The sequence below is a fragment of the Pogona vitticeps genome, chromosome 6 (assembly GCF_051106095.1).
Source record: "Pogona vitticeps strain Pit_001003342236 chromosome 6, PviZW2.1, whole genome shotgun sequence".
NCBI classification, from domain to species: domain Eukaryota; kingdom Metazoa; phylum Chordata; class Lepidosauria; order Squamata; family Agamidae; genus Pogona; species Pogona vitticeps.
The window spans coordinates 107,650,750-107,667,952 of NC_135788.1; the positions used below are offsets into that span (position 1 = coordinate 107,650,750).

Sequence of the window (17,203 nt, forward strand, 5' to 3'; positions counted from 1 at the left end):
TTTCTGATGTCAATGTCTAACAAACTACTCTCATGTTCTTGTGCTCTCTTTCCTATTCAGGGCAAGAAAACATTTATTTATTTATTTATTTATTTATTTATTTATTTATTTATTTATTTATTAATTTATTTATTTATTTATTTATTTATTTATTTATTTATTTATTTATTTATTTGTTTATTTATATCCCGCCTATCTAGTCCCTCAGGACCACTCTAGGCAGCAAACAAAATAGGACATTACTGTTATATAAATATTTGATACAGCCCAAGAAAAGGAAGTTCATGGAGTTGAAGCAGTATTATATGTAGTCAGATAAATGTAAGATGGAGTCAGACAGGTTCTGTGTGAAGATGATTTGAGAGACATTGGAATGTGTTTTTCTAAGTGCTTTGAGAATGTTTTTCTGAAGACCGTTACAGCATGGTTCGAGATAGAGCTGAAGGTTGAATCAAGGGGCCTGTGAAAGACTCAACATTCTGAGCTAATTGGAGAAGAGATAAAACATCTGGACTTTCATGGGAATTAAGGGAGGATGAAGATGTTACAGCCCCTTGAGGCTAATTGGTTAACAGCCAGAATTGTCAAGAAGAAGGGAAGAGTTAGAGAGTGTAGAAAAATGGATGATGTGAAAAAGGAGATCCAGTCTTGTTCTGGGATTCGATTCCATAATGATGGGAGAGAAAGGAGAGAATATGTAAGTAAAGAGAAAGAAGGAGGTAGGGCTACCCCATTGTAGCCCACCTTAGCCCAGCTTAGTGGTGTTTGTTTGTTTGTTTGTTTGTTTGTTTGTTTGTTTGTTTGTTTGTTTGTTTGTTTATTTATTTATTTATTTATTTATTTATTTATTTATTTATTTATTTATTTATTTATTTATTTATTTATTTATTTATTTATTTATATATTTATACCCCGCCCCTCTAGACGATGTCTAGAGGATTAGTTATTTTATTTAACTGTAATAATATTTGAATATATTCTTTATGCTAAAGCTTGAGCAATATAAACTGATTCTACGAAACTCAGCAGGGTCTGGCTGAATCCAGGAGGTGGAGAGGGCCACAAATGTTAAGAGTTGTTATCGTTAAGAGTCCTACCTAACTGAGCTCTTGTGAGTTCTAAGGAATCACAAAGCCCATGTGTCTGTACCTGCAAATTACTGGGTAAAAGTAAAGTCTTCTTTTAAGGTAAGACTTCTTCAAGGGGCTTACGTTACGCACTGCTGAGGTCTTGGGACATGCCTCAGCGCAAAGGTGGTAGGTAAGTGGCCTGTTGAACTCTCCGACCGAATGCTAGGCACTCCTTAGGGGGCCCTGAGCATCACAAGCAGGACCTTCCAGGAACTTTGGGCTGTATCCTCCAGCATCCCACCCAGTAAGCTGCCTGGTTGGGGATTATGAGAGTTGTAGTCCACGTGATCGGGAGGGGACCAGCCTGCTTCCCCTGAGAGACACCTGTTCCTTTCTGTCCATCTTCTGCTCTCATCCTGAAAATCTCACCTGTACCATGAAGCTTTTACCACAACTCTTTAATTCTCCTTGAATGCAACTAATCCTAAATTGGTGTATCTGAGTCAAAAGCTTCCTTTCCTCCCCTCCCCTCCCCTTCTTTACATGTTACTTGTTTGTTGCTTTATAAAATACCCCTTTTACAGTACTCTTGCCCCATGCAATGTAAAGATATCATGAAATACAATCGTCATCATCATCATCCAAGTAAAACTACATCACAGCAGGTGCCTCTTCCATCCTTGGCCCTTACATCGTCTTTGCTTAACAATCAGACACTAATTTAGGCTCCTTGGAGCAGGGCCCTGCCTCTTTGCTCTTACTCCCTAAAGCACAGCAGGCCTTATAATGCACACTGCCCTAGAAGATTAAAAAGGTGACATCCTTCCAGGAAGCAACAACTTTTTATCTAGAAGCCTTGCATCAACATCCTTGATTCCCATGGGTGGAGAAGGTAATGTGGCATTTGGGGCAGGAATCAGTGCCCTTTGCACATGCCTAGGGGCAAGCTCTTCATCCTTGTGTCCCACATTCCTCAGGTGATGTCTCTGATTAGAAGCAGTTTTGACATGTCTGGGTGAGCCAGTTTTCCCTAGAAAAACAAGAGAGTGAGGAATAGGGAAATGAGACTGAGGAATCCTCGGATTAAGGTCACTGCCTCTAAGTCAGAAGTAGACAACTTGTATCCTTCCAGGTGCTTATGAACTACAGTTCCCATCAATCCTCTCCAGCAATATACACAGTGGGGAGCAATGCTAGGAGGTGCTGTCCACCATCTGGACAGGCACAGATCTCCCATTTCTGTTAAAGATAGAAACCATGTATAACACTGGTGCTGCCCACTGGACTTCTGGGAGTTGACATCCAAAACATCTGGAGGGGCTAACACTCTCCACCCTTCCATTAGTCTTTCTTTGCATGGTAGGGACTATAAGATCCCGTTAGCATTTTGGTTCTTATTTTCCCCACCTCCACCACCATATATCTTTTGAGACGTAACCATCTGAGTATAATAATTTTTCAGAAGTGGCTGTAGCCAATATCTGTGGCAGGGTATAATCAGACAGACACACACATGCATTTATTGTCTTGTTTATTTTTAATTACTGTTCTAATTGTCCTGCAAAGTAACACCATGACACCCTGTATTTGCTGAAGTTTCATCTTCCAGTCAAATATAAAACATTCAGGATCCCTGTTGTTGCTTTTTAAAGCCTTAATTGGGTGGATCTTAAAAATATTCAGCTGCGTTATTGCTTTTCTTTAGTGCTGAACTGGCAGCAAACTCTTCCTTCTGTTTCTTTTTCCTTCCACCACATTCTCAAGGAGGTGGCTTTCAAGATTTCATCTCTTCCTCCTCCACCTTATTTTGGCTGCCTTCTTTCCCCTTAAAAACCCTTTCTACTAAAAACCCTTTCTACTATGTCAGCAAAAGCTTGAATCATCATCACAATCATCTTGAAACTGCAGTGCTGGCTGGGACCCTATGGATCATCAAGTCTGGCCCCAGTCAAGGAGGCACAGTGGGGAACTGAACTTCCAGCCTCTTGTATATAAACCACTGAGGTATCCAGCAGTTCTAGAAAAACACTGGCCAGAATTCTACTGCAGATTAACACTCCCATAAGAGGAATCATGCAAGTTCTGCCAAAACATTGCTGCCCATTAACAAGGTGTCGGCTGCATTCCTGTATTCCAGCCCAGATGCATGCCCAGAAACACAACCAGCACTTCCTTAATGAGTGGAAATTTGCCACTGAAATTATGCGATTTCCCTTATGCAACGATAAACCAGCCACAGGAATCTGGCTGTTTTTTCATTGCTGCAACATCTAAATTTTCAAATCTAGAGTTCATTACGTTTTTTGGAGCAGAGGGATAACGAGGGTTCCCAATTGTGCAGAAAGCCTCAAACCAGAAGTGTACAGTTGTGCATTTTTGGATTACAGCTCCCAGAATTCCTCAAGCTAGTGTGTCAGAACTTCTTGAGAGAGCAAATGCCATAACACTTATGAGCATCTCAGCAGGAGAGCTGCATGAAAATGTGAGTATGAGTGAGTTTAGGTGTTTGAAAAAGCATTCAGGGAACAGTCAGCAGTGCAGTCAAGGTTGGGCTTTGGGCAAACATGCAGTGTCCAGTCCATGGAAAGAACAGTCCTGAACTAAGCAGGGCTGGTTAATCACATTTTGCAGGAAGTCAATATATTTTACTACCTACAGAGTGGGGAGGAAAACTCAATCTATGGATTTCCTTCTTTTGCAGCTGCAGATCTACGGACTTTGTGAGCCAGGGAAGCCCACCCAGGCATAGTGAGATAGCTGTTCCAGAAAATGTACATGCTTTTAATTTCTGGAGGAAAAGTCCATCGCAGATTACAAGCCATGATGGGGATGTATAACCTCCAGACTTAAAAGGAAGGTACCTCCAAATACCAGATGCAGGGGAGGGCTATCAGGAGACAGGTATCTAGTTGTCTCGTATGCTCCCAGAGGCATCTGGTGGGGCCACTGTGGGAGACAGGAAGCTGGACTAGATGGGCCCTTGGCCTGATCCAGCAGGGCTCTTCTTATGTTCTTATGTCAGAAAACATCTGAAAATCCTTTTCATACTTTAGTTATCTGAGACAATTTGCTCTTTCTGTTTGCTTCAGATTTTGGTTTATCGATTACGCTGATCGATTTATGTTTTAGCAATCTTTAGGTACTTTATTCTGTGATTGTACTTAAATGTTGAATTTATGAAACATCTGGACCCTTTTGTAGTATAGAATTCTTTAGCTAACATTTCCCTAATTTTATAAAGCTCCTTTTAAAAATGTTGAATTCTCATCAATGTAGGTGCCCAGGAAACAAAATCTTTCTGGATCCCAGAAATTGCAAGTTTGGTCACATAGACTTCTCATTAAGGATGAACAACGGAGCACAGCACCTCTATTGTAGCTAAAATGCAAAGGGAGCATTTGGAACATCTCCAAGTGACTAAGGCATCACACAACTAAACCCTATTTACGTAAGTGGCATGCTGTTATATGAATCAGCTCGATGCTTTTCAATGGCTTGGTCTTGCTTGAGAAGTGTGAACTCCTGACAGAGAGGTGAAAACATATTTCTGATTCCCTCTAAGCCTGTGTTATAATTTTGGTGAAAAAGCAGTGAGGGGAACCTGCAATCCTGCCTTTGCTGGCCTGTACAGCTGCTCTCAGCTCCAGCAGGCATGTGCAGTGATGATGTACGGAGGACCATGGTTTCCCTACCTTCTGTGTAAAGCCTACTTCAATATAGAGCCCAGTGTTTTCCTCCATCATAAGATGCTGGAGGACAGAGAGGAGATTCTCCTTGCTTGCTTGGAATCTGTCCATTAAATGCCCCAAGGCACTCTCTCATCTCCAAGCAGTCTATGGTCTCAATCCAGCCTGTCAAGATTCTTTGATCAGCCTACCAATTCTGTGCCAGCTCTCCTTCCTTCTTTGCATCTCCACCCATACAACATTCTTTCCTGTTCTCTAATAGGCCAGAGATCCTCAGATTTCTTGGTGATATTTCATCGTTGAACTATGTGCGTTGCTAAATCCTTAGGAATCATTGCCACCAATGTTAATATAGTAGCGATCATGAAGTGAAAATAGAACATGACATACAGCCCTTAGATGTGGCTGTCCTGATCCATTTCACTAGTGAAAAAACACCAGTATTGACGCAACTGAACTGATGCCCTCACTTTTCGGGCTTGTGCTTTCATGCTAAAGGGATGTAACATCCACAGGTTCCTGGTGAGCGAAGGTGTGATCCTGGTCATTCACTGAACATGGTGGGACTTGTGAATGGATAAGATTTATCTGCATGTCCACCGAGAACAACAGAACAACTGAATTCTAATTGCCTAAATCCAACTTTGACCTAGAAGACAGTTGTGGGATCAACTGAACTTACATTAAGTGTTGGCTTAGCAATTTCCAACTGACTCAGTGGATCTATTGTAGTTGGGGCTAATAGTTGATTTTAGGCAAATAGCATAGCATAGGCATCCTTCAGTCTTGAGAGACTATGGTAACATGCTCTGAATTGAGGAGTGTCCTCTCCAGAGTATGAAGCCCGGGTAAGGTAATATGGAGGATAGGCTGTTACCCAAGCAGCAAATCCCCCCTCTCCACATTGCTGAAATGGTCCAATGGAAAAGCAAGAGCCAATACAAATGGTTCCAGCAATGTCGCAGGAGTTGGCAGAACGACACATGCTGCCTTCGGGACTCCAGCTCCGGATTTTGCCTCAAGGTTAACTCCTGAAGCCTTTCCCATGAGTGGATATAGACAATATAGCTGAATTTAGGCAAACGCTTTCAACAGGACTTTGAGTGGAACCTTGTTCTTAAGAGGATCTATCTGGAAAGGTGTGAAACATCTGGCTCCCTGGTTGTTGCTGGCCTACAACTCCCATCACACATACAAAAAGAGAGGCTACAGCGCACAGGGCTGACAAGAGATGAAGTCCAGCAACATCTGGACAGCTCATGTTTCCTTGGCCCTCCTTTACTAGTTCCCCCCCCTTGCAAATTTCATCTCAGCAAGGCTAGCAGTACATATGCTTTCCCTCTAGGATTGAGTGGGTGCAGCAGTTGTTCCCAAACGGAGTCCCCAGATACTACTGGCCTAAAACTGCCAGAATCCTGAACACATTGGCCATGCTGTCTTGGGGTTCAAGTCAGCTGGAATCCACCTTTGGAAACCACTGCAAGTAGTACCTGCATGCAAAATCATGAACCATGATGTAGAGTTGTAAACCCTTTTTGGTTGTAAAGGAATGGGAGCAGAGCCGTGTTAAAGCAAAAAGTTCATAAAACCCATAGCCGGTGTAATTAATCCGCTCCAAAAACATTTGCCTGACGTAGCCCCATTTGGTCCCAAGAAAAGGTCAAGAATCCATTCTGATCTCTGGGTATGTTTTATTTCCAATCTATTACCCAATCTGATAAATAAGGGAAGATAGGTGAGTTTACAGCTTCAGTCCACTGTTCCAAAATGGATGCCCCTTCCCATTAAGATGGATGCCCTTTCCCTTGTGAGGAATTCATTGAGCTGACAGAATTGGCTGTTTCTCTGGTGTTGGTGGTCTTCCTTAGTGTGGTCCACATCTGGAGAGATGATCTTTTTCCTTTGCAGATGGCTACTGCTGAGTCAGTTTCAAAGGTTCGGGAGAGAGTTAGGGCCTAGCAAGCCTGAACCAAAGTAGAAATATTCAGTAGTCAAGTTGTATTGGTCAGCCAATCTGGTTGTGAGGATCAAGAAAGCAAAAGCAAATTTTAAAAAACGGGAGTGCACTAGATGAAAGGTTCTAGGAAATGCGGTGGCTACTCTGGCAGGAAATGGCTTGTCTGAACTAAAATGGGAAGAAGTAAAAAGGAAAATGCAAGCCAAATTGACTGGAACAGGTCACATCAAGGTCCAGCCTGATGACAAGTCAGCAGAATGGAAAAATGTAATGGATTGTGTCCGATTTCACGAGGCAGTAAGAAGCAATCTGGAGCAAAAGCCTTAAGGGCTTGGGCATCAGAAGTAGTTCTTTGTAACTCTACTCGCAAGCAAGTTTCCCATCGAAGCTGGACAGGCAGATGGCGAAGGCCTGAACTGCACACAGCGGGAATTGGTAATCCATGGTGAACACATCAGGAGCCACGCGACCAAACTGTAGCGCAATGTAATCAGCTGCGGATTAGGGAGAAAAAGACTATGAGTGGAGGGAAGGGATCACAGCCGACTCTTATCCTCTGCTACGTCTGCCTTTCTATTCATCTCACTGCCTTCTTGAAACAACAACAACAAAATGGCTGGTGTCCTCTCTTTCAGACCAAAGCTTGGAAAAGTTACTTTTTGGGGTGGGGAGGTATCTTGGGAATTGTAGTCCAAAAAGGTAGCTTTTCTAAACTGTGTCTCAAGCAAACATCCCTCCTCCTGCTCTAACCTCTGCCTGAATGCCCAGATGTTTATCCATCTCTACATAGAGGGAACTTGGTAAACAGAGGTTTAAGAGGTTTATATACCAATCTGTATGCTGTATATAGATTGGTATATATGCATCTATGACTAGACTGTAGCTATTCCTGATTCAGCCAGTTTTTGCACTACCTGCTCTAATATATGGTACCTGATTTGTCAAGGCAGAGCTGGCCCTTATCATTTAGGCAGAGTAACATGGCTGTCTCAGACAACAGGTTGCTACTGATTAATGTTGATGATATTATTTTTGGTCTGTCTGTAGACAAGTATTTGTGGGACTGTCAGCCTCATGGGGTCTGGTCCAGGTAATCCAAAGGGCTGGATCTCCCCATATGAATCTTCTCAGTGTTTAAATTGTCAGAGGAGGCCCTCCTCTCGGTCCCATTGCCAGCACAAGGCATAATTGATGGGGACACAGGAGAGGGCCTTCTCTGTGGCAGCTCCCAAGTCACGGAATGGCTCTCCCTCGGGGGATCAGGATGGCCCCCTCCCTTCTATCCTTCCAAGGGATGAAGATCCAGCTTTTCAGGGAGGCTTTCAACAATCACAACTGAGTCCCTGAACGCCATTTTTAAGTTAAGATAGTTTTCAATGTTTTCCTGATTTTAATTATTCAATTGTATTTTAATCAGTGTATAGTTTAATTCTTTTGAAAATGTTTCTTATGTTTTTCATTCTATTCTTTTAATATTGTGATCTGCCTTGGGTCTCCTTACTGGGAGAAAGGCAGTCTCTCAATCAATCGATCAAACAAATAAATGAGCAAATGTAAGCTACCTATAAGTTTGGTACTGTGCACCTGATGTGGCTGGACTAGTGTGTGTGTGGGGCGTGTATTGGTTACTGTTCCTCAGACATCAATATGTCTTGGACCTGGCTCAGGTCAATGGCCAGGGAAATAGCTTGTGTTTTGGACTGGTTGTGGCACAGTACAGTGCAAGCTATTTCCTGGTGATCACACAATGCATGGGAGATCACAAACCAGCCTGACCCTGGGCTGTGCCCAAGCTGGACCTTTTTGAACTACAACTCCCAGAACTCCCCATTCAGATCTCTCCTCCTTTCCTGAGATACAGTTACATATGGGACTGTTATTCAACAGAATCTCTTGCCAGCACACATTAAGGTCACAGTCCCAAACATTCTTCTTTGGAAACAAACCCGACTGATGCTGACCTGCTTTAAAGTAAGGATTTAATATAAGGCTGCAAAGCTGCATGCCCTTAACTTACGGTCATCTTCTGAGATGATCTGGAAGTTCTTAACTGAAGCCTGTGTGACTCGCCCATGGAAGTTGAGTATGTATGACTGGGTCTCCTCGTTCCAAGCCGGCATCTTGTTCTGAAGTTTAATCAGGTTCTGCATGTTCTGGTTCTGGTATCGAATCAGTAACGTCTCATGTTCCTGTAAACCAGACAGACACAGAGAGCACACGATATCTTGAGCTGGCAGCTCTGATCCAACAAACAGCATCAGCAAGGAAGGTGGCCAAGCACACTGCATAGAGTCAACCACTCACGTTTTTTGGCCGGATGCAGATCCTCTCATTGTCTGAGTTCATTCCAGGAATGATCACTGTCATTTTTCGTGGGCCCCTGAATCCCAGAACATTGGTTTCCTAGAGAAAGGAGGGGAGGAAAACAAGTACTTGCCCTCTAACTCTGTAAGTGGATTGTTTATACATTATGTGCCATCAAGTCCCTTCCAGCCAAGGGCAACTCTCATAGATTTTCTAAGGTGTACGAGGGTTTTAAGGAGTGGTTCACCACTGCTACCTCCACGAATGAATTTCTGTGGCTGAACAGGGATCCATACCCAGGTCTCCTGAGTCCTAGTCCAACACTCTATCCAATACATTGCACTAGCTCTCTAAAAGTAAAATGCAATTGTTAATTCCAGTTAGAGTAGATCTCTTGCATCAAAGATTTTCTGATAACCTAACACTTGTTGTAAGTCCCATTGATTCAGTGAGTACGTTTTAGGATGAACATTTTAGGCCTGAAACATTATTATTTTAGGTACGTTTTAGGCCTGAAACATTATTATTCACTTATGCAACATTTTAAGATCTACAGACATCTTTATCTTGATGTTTTTAAAGTGCCTTCCAGCCTCTGTGGGGAAGCAGTCACTATGGATTATCTAGGCCTGTTAGGTAACAACAGTTTCACAAGCCATGACCCTTATCTTTCTTCTCACACCTTGCTGCTGGAGGAGGTCTATGACCTCAAAACAGAGAGGAGGAGGATGCATTAGAGAGATGGAAGAAGAACGCCTGCATGCGTAGAAACACCTCATCCAAACTGTGAGCATGTGGGCTGGGAGGGGGGAGAGGGTGGTAAAAGCATTGAACCCACCCCCCTCACCTCCCCAGAGGAGGACATGAGAACAAATGGGTAGGGACGTTGGCTAGTCTTTAGGTCTGAGGCCGAGTCTTTGGTATGAAAGTCCCCAGTCTGAGTCCCTATGAAAAAAACAAGCTTTTTTTCCCCCTCAGAAAAAAAGAGGGGGAGGGAGTGGATTCTGAGTCATGAGTTAAATCCGAGTCACTGAACCTCCCCCTTCCAAAGTCAAATCCAAGTTGAGTCACCCGTGCGATTTAAGTCCGACCTGACAATGAGTCTGGCAACTCAAGTCCCCCTCCCTGCCAATGGGCCAGGTACAGATCAGGCCTCTATAACAGCCACAAGGGGATAGAGAAGATCCATTCTGTGTTTTAAGAATGTGGACACTGAAATTCTCAAGCCGCTAGCTTCCCCAACCTCTCTTTGTAGCTAAGTATTATCCACTCCACCATCGGTAGGGCCTAGGAATAGAGATCTCCCTCAGTGTAAACGTACGTAGCAAATGGCAGCCAGTTCTTGCCGCAGGTGGGCTGTTTCTGGAACAAAAGGTTTTTTGTCAGGGTTGATTCCGTTGTCGAAGACCGTAAACCTGGTCCCCAGCACATTAGATCTAGAAGAGGGCGACGAGGAGGCTTGGTTATTTGGGGAATTTTGTACATGGAGGTGGGGAAAGCTGCTTCTCTTGGATTTCAACTCCCAAAACTCCCCACTGGCTAAGCTGAATGGGGGATTCTGGGAGTTGTAGTCCAAAAAGAGTCCCTCCTCTGTGTCATTCAATCTCCCCCCCCTCAAAAAACCCCACAAAACAGCAAGACAGTGCATATCAACAATAATTCTCTTAAAAAGAATATAGAGCCTCTTAGAATAAAACTTATTTTAAACCGTTGATGTTTCTCAGTGAAAGGAAGCAGGCCGCCACTTCCCCTGCTGAGAAGCCCTTCCTTTACCAAAGCCCTCCCTTTTGTAGCTGCCACTTGGCTTCTTTTGCTTGCAATCAGAAAAAGATGCAGGTGGCGGGGAGAGACACCTTTTCGGTGGAAAAGAGCACAAGCCAAGAGGAGAGGGTTATGGATCTCCTGTCTTCCTGCAGCAGGGTTCACGTCAACTCACCACCCACATGCACTAGCGGCACTGTTCTTCTTGTTCCAAACCCCCATTCAATTCACACTGGCTCTAAAAATACATCGAAAGCACTCATGGATGCCAAGCATCTAACCTTTTCCGGGAAGACAAGGCTTAACAGCACCTCCAGATATCAAAGCAGGCTGGGTGGAAATCCGCTCCTTGGCCTTTGTTGCAACTGCTTTTCATGGCTGTACCGGATAGATTGAGTAACACCCAAAACAGTGCTGTAATTGCTCTCCAATAAAACTACTGCCTCACTTGCTCTGTGTTTTATTGTAATTTTATTCTCTGGAGCCAAGATGGTTGCCTGTCTACAATTTATAAGTCTGGGAGGCTCCTACAGACTCTTTCTCATGAAGCCTTCTGACATGATCCATTTGTATTTCTTAAGGCATCAGAAGATTCTAAGCTTCGTCCTACAACATTTATTCCTCCACTTGTAAGAGGAACTCTTGAACTCAGGATTGAGGCAGAGTTAGGAAAAGCTACTTTCTGGCTCAAGAAGTCCACTAGCTACATTCCAGAATGAGAGACGAATGTCTCTGGAACACAGGACACTATTTATGAGGCCGTACCATTTACGGCACCTCAGGTCATGCCGTTTGTCCAATAAGGTTCAACTCTGAATGGTACAATCTACTCTGAAAAGCAGCACCTCTCATGTGTTACTAGCTTATTTAACTTTTGTTGTTTGTTGTTTAGTCGCTAAGTCTTGTCCAGCTCTTCATGACCCCATGGACCAGAGCACGCCAGGCCCTCCTGTCTTCCACTGCCTCCTGGAGTTGGGTCAAATTCATGTTGGTAGCTTTGATGACACTGTCCAACCATCTCATCCCCCGTCGTCCCCTTCTCCTCTTGCCTTCACACTTTCCCAACATCAGGATCTTTTCCAGGGAGTCTTCTCTTCTCACGAGATTGCCAAAGTATTGGAGCCTCAGCTTCAGGATCTGTCCTTCCAGTGAGCACTCAGGGTTGATCAATTCTAAAGTGCAGATGTTTATCATAACAGTCTCCATTGCCGTGCCCCCAAAGAAAATCCAAAAATGCAGGCAGATGTTTATGAAACCAGTTCTAGCCACTTCCGTCTCCACTAGAAGCAAGCTTTTTATGAAGCTAATGCATCTTAACTACTCATTCAAGACTAAGCCACTGCATAACATTTTACATTATACAATAATATATTATAACTGGGAAAATCATCTCCCATAAGAACTGGAGCTAAACAGGAACAGAAATCATGGCCACAGATATTCTTATAAAAATATAAGCACCAGTCTTCCACATCTCTGCTTGGTGACAGCATTGTCTGATAGCTCTCAGGGATGGAACCTGGAGAAGCCTGCCTGAAAAGCACATGACACAGCCCCTCAGGAACACAGCAGGATTAAAAAGAGACCCACCTGACTTTCCCGATAAAGTTGTCACCATCCCGTGACAGATCAATGGGATCCAAAGAAATAAGGTAGTTTGAAGTCTTGCTTTTCTTCCTCTTCCGTCCGGACATGAGGAATCGCTGAAGGAGAACACCCAAAGATCAGCTTGCTTGGTTCTCAGTCTGCCTCTCTCCATAACTGCCTGAACACCCTCCTTTCCGCAGTCCATCCTACCTATGTATCTTTACAAAGACTAAGAGGGAATCCAAGGCTACTATGAACACTTTCCCTTAGGATAATGAATCATTGGGGGGGGGAGGAAATCCCCCACAATCGGCAACCGGCTGCTCTCTAAATATTTTAGACCAACTCCAGCCAGTGCAGCTAATCATCAGGATTTATGGAATATCAGAGACAGTTGCATGAGTTTGTTTCAGCAACAACAAAAACAGAAACGGGGGGGCGGAGGAAGCTAACCATTTTATTTCAGTGAAAATTTTTGTGGATCACAACTCACGTGTTTTGTATCTGAGAAGTGAGTTATAAGCCACAGAAATTTACACCGAAGCAAAATGGTTAGTTTAAAATGCGCCACACTACATTTGCCATTGTTTTCACTGGCTTGTTTTGTTTTTGTTGCTTCATGAGATAATATATTTGCTGTGGGGATTTTTTAGTTCAGCCACATAAATGGAGTAGGTCTGCAATCCCCAGTATTTTCATTTCTTCCTTCCTTCGGTTTCAAAGAGATCTGTGTTCCACACGTTGAAAATAAATTTCCAAAGTATTTCTAATAAGATACTGTGGGAAATGAGCTAAGTGTTGCAATCCCATACCACAAAATCAGCACAATCCTACACCTATTTACTTAGAATAAAGAGTTGTAGTAATGGATGGGGTTAAGTATGTTTTATGACTTCCCCAAGCCATGATTAGTAGCCCCGGTGCCCTCAACAAAGCAGAATACGAATTTGGACGAGTAAATTGGGAATACAGTACAGTAGTTAATTCTTACTGCAGAGAGGAGTGTGTTTATTACAGATTTCTCTTCTTTTAAAAAAGTGCATCAATCTTTCTAGTACCTTCTTTCCATTTTCCATCTCCAGATGCAGGTAGTAGAAAGGGTAGATAGCCTTATCCATCCCTTTCCGATCCCGTGTGATACGACACTGGATGATGTGGCCCTGAGGAGCAGGTTTGAGAACAAAAGCTTCAATGTCTTCCACCTTGAGAGATATTGGAGTGCTAGTCTCCTCACCTGGAGGCTGTCAGGGAGGAGAAAAAAATATATATTAATTTGGGTTGTGGAAGTCCAGGTAAGAGCAACTGTTCTTTTTAAAGACTACACAAGAGGTCCTTCATCTTCATCTGAGAGCAAGCCAGTGCCGTAAACGCTAGAGCTCCTCCACAACTGAAACCTGGGAAATATAGTTCTCTGACAGGCTGTAAGACTCACAGAAAATTCTCAGCAGCATCACAACAGGACCTAGTTTTCAGGATACCTAAGTGGAAACTATGGTAGTGGAACCCATTTTTGGAATATTTTAAATCTGATTTTCAAGCACAAAGGAGCATCTGCCATTCGATGCTTCTGATGTTGCCACACTGCCGGTTTCACCCAATGTGAGTCAGCACGGCTGATGGTGAACGACAAGGGGCGTCTCAGGGCTGCAATATCTGAAGGCCACACGTCTCCTTGCCTTAAGAGATCAACAAAACACTTAAATGGGTGAGTTCTATTTGAATCTGTTTAATAAGGTGCATCAGTTTTTGCACAAAATGGAACACATCTGGGAGCACCCTTTTAAACCTTGGATCATCTTCCTTACACTGAAGTAGGGTGGGGTTGGTTTTCGCTTTCATTAATACCTGCTTCCACCTTGTTTTCCCTCTTTGCTCTTTAAAGGTTGGTGAGGTGGGAGGAGCAAAGTCCCTTTCTTGTGGTCCTCACAGCTTCTCTGTGGTGAAATTGACAGGGCTGATTTCCTGGGCCTTGTCAGTTTCACTAGGGAGGAGGAAGGTGAGAAGGAAGCAAAGTTACAGTAGGATTATCATATGGGGATCAATACCAAATATATATATATATATAATATATATATATATATAAGCAGCTTTCCATGAAATGGAGATACCAAAATTTTGTTGAGGCGGGGAAGCAGCAGTTGCTGGTTTCAGGGAAGGCTCCTTTGTGAACAGGAGGGCAGGAGACCCAGTTCTTTGGCCAGACTAGGACACGGCTCCCTCTCTCAACCATGCAGACACCAAAGAAACTGGAAGTGCTTCGCTTATCTACTATTTTTTGGCATCTGCGGAAGGGGGCTTGGAACCGATCCCCCACAGATACTGTGGTCTTACTTTAATGCCAACCGAAACAAGAAGCCAAAAGGAAACCAAAACCAGAAATTCCAGAAACAATAACTCCTTCTTTCTTTCCCACCAACACTTTAGATACTGATGCAGCTCATTGTGAGTCCTGGGGGTGGAAAGCTGATTCCTGTCTTGACCCTATGATGTTTCCTGTCCCAGTTGTAAATGGGGGTCAATGAAGTGGGGGGAGGTAGAAATACTTGAAAAGGGAGAAGCACGCCTGATTTCAGCTTTAGCATCTTACGGTAGACAAGTCGATCTCCTCACGGATGTACATGACGCTTCTGAGAATATCCTGCTCCTCGTCCTTTAAGTCTTCATCACCTTCATCTTCACCTTCATCGTCCTCATTATCATCACCACCATCATCCTCACTCAAGCTTCTCCTTCCATTGGTGAGAGATCCTGGGAAGGGCGGGAAAGATTAAAAAGGACTGGGGGCAGAGATGAACTACCGTTTCCTTTCCCAGCCACGCTTAGTTTCTCTCCTACCTCACTCAGTATTGTCTTCAAGATTCAGTAGCGCATTATTCTTTGTAGTTCAAAGCCACACCCCTCCCTTGCTGGGAAAAGAGGCAAATGTCTGTGCCTAGCAAACAACCAATGGCTGTGTGTGTATCCCAGAATCCTTTGCACTGATGCCCATAAGGAACCATAGGAGAGACAGTTTTGTAGCTCCTCCTGGCCAGAAGACTACTCACCTCTGTGGGCAAGCATCCAATCACGGGACTTTTTTCTGCATGAGGGTGGTCCTGTCATCTCTTGGGGTACTTCCTCCTCGCTATCAGAGTTGCTCTGGACTGTATGGACATCACATATTTCACCAACAGTATCCTTAGATTCTGTGGACTTCAGATCTTCATCATAGAGCTCATTCTTGAAAACTAAATGGGCTTGGGGAAATGCAAAAACAATGACTTACTGCCCTCTCTTGGCTTATTTTCGTGACAACACCAAACTATTATAATAAAGGGAAGCTGTATGGTCCAAACAAAATAAAATACAAATGCAAATTTAGGTGATACCTTTATAGACAACTAAAAATCATCATACAATACATGAGCTTCCATGGATCAAAACACCACTTCATCTGGCTTGTACCAGTGTGAAGAATGTAAAGTCCAAAAGTTCATGGCAAGATGGATTTTGTTCAGGAAAGTTACTCTTAGATGTGAATTCCGAAAGTTCTCGGCAAGATGGAATGCTCCAGGCACACCTCTCTTAGATCCAAGTCAGGAAGCAGTATAGTCACTGTTTTATGGTTACAGCTGTGGATTGAGTATAACAACCCAGTTTTCTAAGCAAAGAAGCACAGGCCGTGTGTGCACACCAAATGATGAAACAAACAAAAAGAATCTCATGGTGCCTAAGACTCACAAGGTTTTTTTTTTCCATCCATATAAGCATTCAAGGTCTACAATCCACTTCTTTAGAGGTGGAGTGACTGGAGGGCAGCTGGGGAAGTAGGCAATAGTCTGGGAAAACTTATGCGAAATAAAAGCTACTAGTCATTAAGGTGCCACAAGGCTTATTGTTGTTTTTGTGGAAATAGCTTAGCGTGACTTCTCTTTTGGACATTTAAAAATGGCTTGGCTACGGGATGTTGCCTTAGCCATTATTTAATAAAGCTTTAATTTGGGGCTGGGCAAGATGCAAGGACACTCCTGAGATTCTACAATGCTGTAAAAACACCAGAACAAAACAGAAAATACCCTTCTTCTTCTTCTTCTTTTCCTTCTGGAAAGGAAGGAGACAACCTGCTATGCCAGTCTACAGGGATGTATACTCTGGGACAAGAGGAGTCTGCCACCAGTCTGCACCATAGAGAAGCGCCACATAATTGCTGCTGAAGTTGGGTGCCAATGCAACTCCCAGCGCTGGAGGAGAAAGGTACAGAGCAGACAGCCAAAGCCTCATTTTGGGAAACATTTTGGACTACAGCTCCCAAAATTCTCTGGCCAGCTGGCTGAGGGAATTCTAGGACTTGTAGTCCACATGGGTGGCTGCCCAACACCAGATGACCAGTCTATTGCTACTTGAAGAATCATTTTCTCTCGTAAAACCAAAAGCTTTCTGTGCGCTTCTCTCCCCCACCCCACCCCACCTCCCGGCTTCCATTCCCTTGTGTAACACCGTGTTCCTGTTTCCATGCCGTGAAGTGCTCTGGAAACTCACCCTCCATGTCTGTGATGACAGATGAAATTTTCTCTGTTGGGGAAGACACTTCTTTATTTGATTCAGCTCCCTGGAGTTCACACCTGGGACTCTCGGCTTCGACGCCCATCCTAGTAGATGAAGTGTCCCGTCTCAGGGATGAGACCTTTTTCTTTGATTTTGAGGCCTGGCCGTGCCTCTGGGCTCTGGATCGCCCTGCTGAGGATGAGGCAAGATATGAATATACAGCACCTGGAAAAAAGTTACTTTTTGACAGAACCACTCCCAGAATCTCTGTGCCATCATGGCGGTACTAAGTGGAGGTTTTCAAGAGCTGTAGC

General features: G+C 43.6%; 1 protein-coding gene and 2 long non-coding RNA genes across 7 annotated transcripts in view; 1 reads left to right on the top strand and 2 right to left on the bottom strand.

The window, feature by feature from the left end:
- Nucleotides 1–17,203, bottom strand: part of LOC110078583 (uncharacterized) — a 301,586-nt gene that overhangs the window by 66,111 nt on the left and 218,272 nt on the right. The window lies entirely within an intron of this gene.
- The window catches only part of LOC110078590 (uncharacterized), a 21,017-nt gene continuing 3,814 nt past the window's right edge, over nt 1–17,203 (top strand). The window contains exons 1-2 of the long non-coding RNA XR_013537141.1: nt 1–697; nt 16,454–16,598. This is a non-coding gene — a long non-coding RNA (uncharacterized LOC110078590). The remainder of the gene's footprint in view (nt 698–16,453; nt 16,599–17,203) is intronic.
- The window catches only part of TULP2 (TUB like protein 2), a 27,060-nt gene continuing 16,284 nt past the window's right edge, over nt 6,428–17,203 (bottom strand). For 2 of the 5 annotated variants that reach the window (XM_020792902.3, XM_020792905.3), the window contains exons 7-15: nt 16,884–17,081; nt 15,410–15,601; nt 14,953–15,113; nt 13,424–13,606; nt 12,369–12,481; nt 10,339–10,453; nt 9,018–9,116; nt 8,731–8,902; nt 6,428–7,207 (exon numbers count right to left, since the gene is read on the bottom strand). In XM_020792902.3, coding sequence (XP_020648561.3) covers nt 7,074–7,207; nt 8,731–8,902; nt 9,018–9,116; nt 10,339–10,453; nt 12,369–12,481; nt 13,424–13,606; nt 14,953–15,113; nt 15,410–15,601; nt 16,884–17,081 — 1,367 coding nt within the window. In that variant the 3' untranslated portion in view covers nt 6,428–7,073. The remainder of the gene's footprint in view (nt 7,208–8,730; nt 8,903–9,017; nt 9,117–10,338; nt 10,454–12,368; nt 12,482–13,423; nt 13,607–14,952; nt 15,114–15,409; nt 15,602–16,883; nt 17,082–17,203) is intronic. The other 3 variants (XM_020792907.3, XM_020792903.3, XM_020792904.3) reach the window with 3 other exon arrangements.